Consider the following 7,903-nt stretch of genomic DNA (forward strand, 5'->3'; position numbering starts at 1 on the left):
ATTTTATTTTGTTTGGCTAAACAACAGCAGCGATGAGAAAATATCTTGGAGGGGGCCACTGTATAAATATAGTATTATGACACATTTCATTAGCGATGACAAACTTGACTCAATCGTGTGAAAGGTCAAGGTCACGGTGTGTTGGAGGGGGGGCAGATATCACCTCTGCACGGTAGTGCGGACAGGCCCCAGGCCGTCACCAACACCTCCTCCTTTCCCCTGACTATATCCCTCCTCCTAGAGACATTATTAGCGACTTGCCACGCTTTTACATAAAACAAATGAATTGTACCGGAAATCCTCCCCTACACGCCCATCATTCTCTAACTATATGTGAGTTGCTGACAAAACCCATGGCCCTTCACCACTTGCATATCACGAAGGCAAGCATGAGCTCCGGCATGTTTCCTGTTGGCCGCTGTAAACGCCCATTAAACCAGTCCTCGCGGGGTAAATTTGAATTCCGAATCCCCACAAGATAAAGGTGAGGAGTTGTTTGCTACATCTCTATGTCCGAGAGATGCGTTGTGTGGGTAGTTTAGTTGTTGATGTATAATATTTGTGGTTCATATCTTCACAAGGTACGGGGCGTCAATCAGGTGTTGCATCAAAACAGACATATACATATACGTGTAAACCGCCAACACACACACACACACACACACATACACATACATGCCAGGTGGGTGAGTCACTCACTGGTGTTGAAGTTATCGTCCTCCCTCATGCTAACTCATGGTCGTGCTGACACTTCACAATCTCTTTGGTGTTTCGTATTGATATTCAGTATTTTTGTTTTCTGTTAGAAGTCAACCCAGAGTGAAGCTGAGAAAACTGAATGTGTTAGGAATTATTGGTTCGCCTGTAAGGAGAGAGTTTCTTAATATCCTTGCCATGGTCCCCTGTGTCCTCGTCCATGGACCACACAATTCCCTTGTGTGTGTGTTGTGAGTGACCGTGGTGTTTTATTAAATCCTGACGAAGATGTTGCTCAAGCTTTTTATGAGGCGCTGTGTAAACATTCCAGGTCCTTGCTTATGTTCGACCTTACTGTTGTTGATTGTGCTGCCAATTTGTGCTGGAACACATGTGACATATCACCTGAATAATAGGCCCCCAGCTTATTTCACCTGGTGATTAAGCACCCTAACGCCCACCTAACCTCCCAGGTAGTGTTAGTGTTTAACCATCAGGTAAAAATAAGATGAGGGGCTAATCTTCAGGTGATTCCACATGTGTTGTGTTACATGAAGATATTGGAACAGTTTATTTTTCCAGAATAATATAGATACAAAGTGGACAACAGTATACAGTATTGACATCGCTAAGTCTTTCGAGTACTGAAGCTATTTTGAAAGGCTTTTGATAGCTGATGTAGCTGTATGTGTCCTAGAAAATGTTTAATGACAGTTGTGGGTAGCTATACTATATGTACATTATACGTAGTTTGACTATACATTTGGTATATCCGTTTTATAAAAGAAAATAAACTGTTAACGTAGCTAGGATGGTTGGAAGGTGTCATCTGCGTTATCTTACGACCTACTCCGGAAAGTCCTTGTATCGATAAAGACTTGATGGTATTTCTCATCTTGCCCGTCCGTCCGTCCACCAGAGCTCTCCCGGATGATTACAGTACTCAAAAAAAGGAAAGAAAAAAAGAGTTAAGTAAATAATAAAAAAGTCTAGTGTAGAGGAGTGAAATTTGATTACTTTCTTCATATTTATCCATATATTAAATGAATGGATTTTGGGATTTTGAAGCTGTTGGATTAATTTTTCATATTGTTTTTTTATTATTTATTTTTTTGCGTCAGGCTTTGATCGGTGGAATTGTGTGGCTACAGAGAGCGTGCGTGTTTGATTGATGTAGTTTTAAATTAAGCTACGTGTTTTTAAGCTCCCTTTAAAGCGTAACAGAACTTGACAGATCAGAACCTGTCAGATCAGAACCTGTCAGATCAGAACCTGTCAGACCAGAACTTGACAGACTAGAACCTGACAGACCAGAACTTGACCGACTAGAACCTGACATACCAGAACTTGACAGACTAGAACCTGACAGACCAGAACTTGACAGACTAGAACCTGACATACCAGAACTTGACAGACTAGAACCGTCAGACCAGAACTTGACAGACTAGAACCTGACATACCAGAACTCTGACAGGACTAGAACCTGTCAGACCAGAACTTGACAGACTAGAACCTGACAGACCAGAACTTGACAGACTAGAACCTGACATACCAGAACTTGACAGACTAGAACCCTGTCAGGACCAGAACTTGACAGACTAGAACCTGACATACCAGAACTTGACAGACTAGAACCTGTCAGACCAGAACTTGACAGACTAGAACCTGACATACCAGAACTTGACAGACTAGAACCTGTCAGACCAGAACTTGACAGACTAGAACCTGACAGACCAGAACTTGACAGACTAGAACCTGACATACCAGAACTTGACAGACTAGAACCTGACAGACCAGAACTTGACAGACTAGAACCTGACAGACCAGACCTTAACACAGAACAGAACTTAAAAGAACAGAACTTAACACAGAATAGAACTTAACAGATCAGAATTTAAACCAGGACCTAACAGACTTGAATATAAGAGACTAGAACTTAACAGACCAGAACCTGACACACCTGACCAGAACCTGACCTCTACCAGACCAGAACCTGACTCACCAGGACCAGAACCTGATACACACCAGACCAGACCCTGACAGACCAGATCAGAACCTGACAGACCAGATCAGAACCTGACACACCAGACCAGACCCTGACACACCAGATCAGAACCTGACACACCAGACCAGACCCTGGACAGACCAGATCAGAACCTGACACACCAGACCAGAACCTGACACACCAGATCAGAACCCGATACACCAGACCAGAACCTGACCTCATCAGACCAGAACCTGACAGACCAGAACCTGACTCATCAGACCAGAACCTGACACACCAGACCAGACCCCTGACACACCACACCAGACCAGAACCTGACACACCAGTCAGAACCTGACACACCAGACCAGAACCTGACCTCATCAGACCAGAACCTGACACACCGACCGACCCCCGACACACAAGATCAGAACCCTGACACACCACACCCAGACCAGAACCTGACTCCATCAGGACTCAGAACCTGACACACCAGACCAGACCTTGACACACCCACACCAGACCAGAACCTGACCCACAGGACCAGAACCTGACAGACCAGATCAGAACCTGACAGACCAGACCAGAACCTGACTCATCAGACCAGAACCCACTACCACGACCAGACCCTGACACACCACACCAGACCAGAACCTGACTCCCAGACCAGAACCTGACAGACCAGATCAGAACCTAATAGATCAGCCCCCGAGTTGAGTTGGCGAGACCACTAAACCAGTTCCATATAGACTCGAGGTAGCTAATTTTAGAAGCTCACGTCGATTAGTTCAGGGGCTGGGCTGGGCTGGCGATAAAGCGGCCACTTGTCTGATAAGCTGATAAGCGGTTGGTTATCAGTTCGTTATGTGGCGGAAATATGCCTGTGCAGTGGGCCACCTCTCTTGGGATCCTGATAGAGAGATGAGGAGGCTGGAGGAAAATGTCGCAGCCAGGAGGTATAAGACTGATTGTTAGTTGGCGGAACTTGACCTCCAGCTTGTTTGAGGTCTGGGGGTTGTGGGTAGTGGTTGGGGTTGTGGTGGAGATGGTGGTGGGGGTAATGAATCGTAGTGGTGGTGGGGAGGGCATATGCGAAGCACCTATGATGTGATGGGTGTGATTGATGGGTCACCTGTAGCTCTGATTGTGGTCGGGTAATAACCTTATCTTTTGCTGTGGTTATGGGTACAGTGGGGGCTGTACTGATCGCTGTGGTTATGGGTACAGTGATAGCTGTGGTTATGGGTACAGTGGGGTTGTATTGTTGCTTTGGTTACAGAGACAAATGTATAAAATGGAATGGTTTCTCGGAAGGATAATTTTTGTACGCTCGCAATTTTCTGTGGCTTTACTAATAAAATAAAATCCTATTGGAATGTATAGATTGTGTGAATGGAATTGGAATCTTGTATTGTATTCAGCGACATCATTACTAGTACAGGTTTAGCGATCCCTTTAAATTGGATCCAGGACTACGTTGGGTGTGGATATAAGAACGGCTGGCAAGTAACTCTGGGCCGGTTGACAGGTGAGGGAAGGTTTTACAGGGAGGGTTGGGTCTGGTTGACAGGTGAGGGGGTTTTACAGGGAGGGTTGGGTTCGGTTGACAGGTGAGGGAAGGTTTTACAGGAGGGTTGGGTCTGGCTTGACAGGTGAGGGAAGGGCTACAATGTAGGGTGCGGACGACAGGCGAGGATTACTTCTGTTGGATTATTATGATTTGTCAGGATTGCGGTGTAAAGACGTGACGTGGAAGAGATTGTGTGGGGAGCACAGAGGTCGCCCTATACCACTACAAAGGTCGCTTTGGTTGGGGCTTGAAGGTTCTCCGTATAACAAAAGAACTGTCATTTGGGCACAATTGGAGGCTGTGTCAAGTTGAACAATGAATTAGGTCTGATAGCGCAAAGATTTGGCTGGTTAGTGTCGTAGGTGAATGGGACGATACTGTAATCAGGCTAGTTAGTGGTATAGGTTGATCAGACGGGGTAGTGATTTACGCCATCTAATTAAGTGCTTTAGTGAGGGGAGAGGGCAGTGTGGCGGTGCTAAGGGCAGGTAAAGTCTGGGAGGGGAGACCCTGCCGTGTTCTGTCTGGCTTGCAGCACAGTGTTGATGTTGTTGTGGGTATTTTACTCTTGTGCCAGCCTACCCTACCATACTTAGCTTAATCTAGCCTAGGTAAACCTAGGGGACCTCGCCCAACCCAGCCCCAGTCTACCGTAGTCCAGTTCACCTTCCCGTCACCCTATGATCCTTTGTGAATACTCGACTGCTTTGGTGGAATTATTCTGTGTTTGGGTGTGAGAGTGTGTGGGTGTGCAGTTATGAGATAGTGGAATTGTTGAAGGTGTATGCGTGTTTATGGGCAGGAGGATGTGATGGTGTTAATGTGGATATGAGGGTGTTAGTGTGGGTATGAGGGATGTAATGGTTTGAGGGTGTGGCTGTATTTTGTGTGCGTGAATGCGGTGTGAAGGTGTGAGGGTTTGACAGTGGTTGGGTGGGTATGAAGGTGTGTTGGTGTGAGGGGTTGTGTGGTGGTGGTGTTGCACGTTAACTCTCTTTATTGTTTGTAGGGTTTATAAGAGACGTGCCAACCTGTAATACAGCCAGCCTGTGCACGCCCACGTCGGCAGCTTCCTCCGTTATGGCGGTGGAGTTAATGGTCACGTGCGTCGTAAATTCATTTAAGCCGGGGATAACGTGACGGTATCGGAACATTAACGACTTTCTGAGTTAGTCAATAGACAAAAGTTCTGTCGTGAGTTATTAATGTTTCAGCTTAACGTTCTGATATCGTAACAGTAACCACTTTAGATGGCTGTGGATAACGTTGCGATATCAGAATACATACCTTATACTGAACCTAACTAACGTTAATCTCCTGGACGATAACCTTATGATATCGTGACGTTGGCCACTTGGATTCATCTGAGCCATCGAGTTTTGAATAATATCAAAGAGCATAAGTGATGAAACTACAGCACTTGTCTTAAGGGATAAGTTATCAACCCACCGATACGTGTTTTCATAATGGACTCTCATACGATGGGGAAATTATGTCGTCATACTGTCTAATCACTGATGGCTTCAATAACTCTACTTTTATCTGGGGTAAATATTATTACACAACAGCAGTTTCGATCCTTGTTTACGGGCTGTCCATAGTATAGGTAATCCCGGTATACAATGTACCATAGACTGCAGGTATACAATGCACACTGATAGTATAAGGTGGTGAAATGATCAGTGCTTCTTCTATCACACTGCTGTATGGTGTCAGTTGTGTGTGCCAGAAAAAGAGAACTGCCGATGCTCTAGGGTGGAGGAGGCAGGCATGTATGTATGTATGTATGTATGTATGTATGTATGTATGTATGTATGTATGTATGTATGTATGTATGTATGTATGTGTGTGTATGTATGTATGTCTGTGTGTGTATGTATGTATATGTATGTATGTATGTGTATGTATGTATGTATGTATGTATGTATGTATGTGTGGCTACCCAACATAAGTCTTTGAACATTTGTTTTACTTGGGGCAATAGCTGACATCGTATTTTTGGGTCCTACATGTGATGATTGTATAGCTGGCGAACGTTACTTTTCGTTATAAATCAAGTCACATTAATATTTAAAAAAATAGAAACTAAAGCCAGAAAAACACTAATAGAAACACAAATCCAAGAAAAGGTTAACATCTCAGTCCTTGTTACCTACAGGAGTCAGGTAGCTGCCAGTTGTTGCCAAAAAGTGTCTGTGACGTTTTGTCCCCTACAGTACACTACAGTACGTGGTCGTGTTGAAAATAAGCCGCGAGTTATCTTACACAGTTACCGGTCGTATCAGAAGGAGGTTTTATGTGGTAAGAATCCTGGAGATAACTTTATCTTGTCTCGTGTTATGCTGAGGATGAATATAACAAGTTTTTATTTGTTTGTAACGTAAAATAGAGTAGGAAGGAGCGTGGATAAGGTGACTGCCAAGGCGTGGAAAGAAATATAATATCCTGTTGGCTGATTAGTTGGGGGTAATTCCCATCTTATTGTGACAGACAGACCGATTTTTTTCTTCCGCGTGAGTTTTTGTTTTTGTTAAATACTTATTGTCATGTACCTATGCCCTGCCACATACGATAATCACTACAATATTTCAGGTATGATTATTTTATTTTTTTATTTATATTTATTTATTGTTGTGTGTGTGATCACGCGGCGGATGGTGACGTAAGACAAAGGAGTTGGTTAACGAGTCTTGTGTGAATCCCCAGTACTACTGAACTCCAACAACCTGTTACTGAACCATAGAGATAATAGTTACACCAATCATTATCCACACTTAATTTTTTTTACTGACATTCTCAAATTAGATATCGGTGTGTTTAAACCCTGGCCCTGAGGTTTACCTAAGCTAAGTAAAATTCTAAAGCGTGACAATCGGTTGGAAAAGGTTAAAAACTATTAGTAAATATCCATATTTTTACACAATACATATCGTTGATTATATTTGATAATCATAGTTAAAACTTAATATAAATACCATAAAAGTCTAAACAAAAATCATTCTTCTTTACTCAGAAATATGGCCTCCTCCCACAAGGCATCCGGGTTTCGGGCTTCAGGATTCGGCTGGCTGAAGTCAAGATCAAAATCTTGGCCGGAATAACACGAGTCATGCCATCTGAGGACACTGCACTTGTAATACTGTCTCTGTCTAGTGTAACAGTCTTCAGTAATTACTTGATGTACACACCCACCGTTATAATAAGTCTTATTTAAAAATTTTCATGTATATATTTTGTTTGCTGCTAAAAATAGCATAGGGTCTACTGTTTATATATATATATATATATATATATATTATATATATATATATATATATATATATATATATATATATTATATATATAATGGCTCCTATAGCTTTTTTATTAAATGTGGATGAAAAGATGCCGTAATTGGAAGCTTGAATCGTATACAAAAACAGTACCGGTAGTGATTGTGTGTGAGTGAGTGTGAGAGGATTTTAATACAAAAAGTTTTGGTTCAGGTAAAGAAAGAAATCGAAGTGATTGTGCTCACCGTGACTTTATTGACATTTCGGGATAACGAATTCTCACAAAAAAGTTTATTCAATTTATACGTGAATCAGTGTTCATACGTTGGAAACTGTGTGGTGGCAGTGCCGGCACAGTCAGCGTGACGGCCACAGGAAGTA

At 42.9% G+C, this 7,903-nt stretch overlaps 1 protein-coding gene across 1 annotated transcript; it reads left to right on the forward strand.

Moving 5' to 3' along the window:
• The first annotated feature begins 389 nt into the window (after positions 1-389).
• On the forward strand, positions 390-2,579 carry LOC121856905 (anti-sigma-I factor RsgI8-like). Its single transcript, XM_042352671.1, has 3 exons — positions 390-450; positions 1,921-2,119; positions 2,267-2,579. The coding sequence occupies exons 1-3, from the start codon at positions 390-392 to the stop codon at positions 2,577-2,579; spliced, it is 573 nt and encodes a 190-aa protein (XP_042208605.1).
• Positions 2,580-7,903: the final 5,324 nt, after the last annotated feature.

This window comes from Homarus americanus, unplaced genomic scaffold (assembly GCF_018991925.1).
Source record: "Homarus americanus isolate GMGI-L3 unplaced genomic scaffold, GMGI_Hamer_2.0 scaffold1024, whole genome shotgun sequence".
Classification (NCBI taxonomy): domain Eukaryota; kingdom Metazoa; phylum Arthropoda; class Malacostraca; order Decapoda; family Nephropidae; genus Homarus; species Homarus americanus.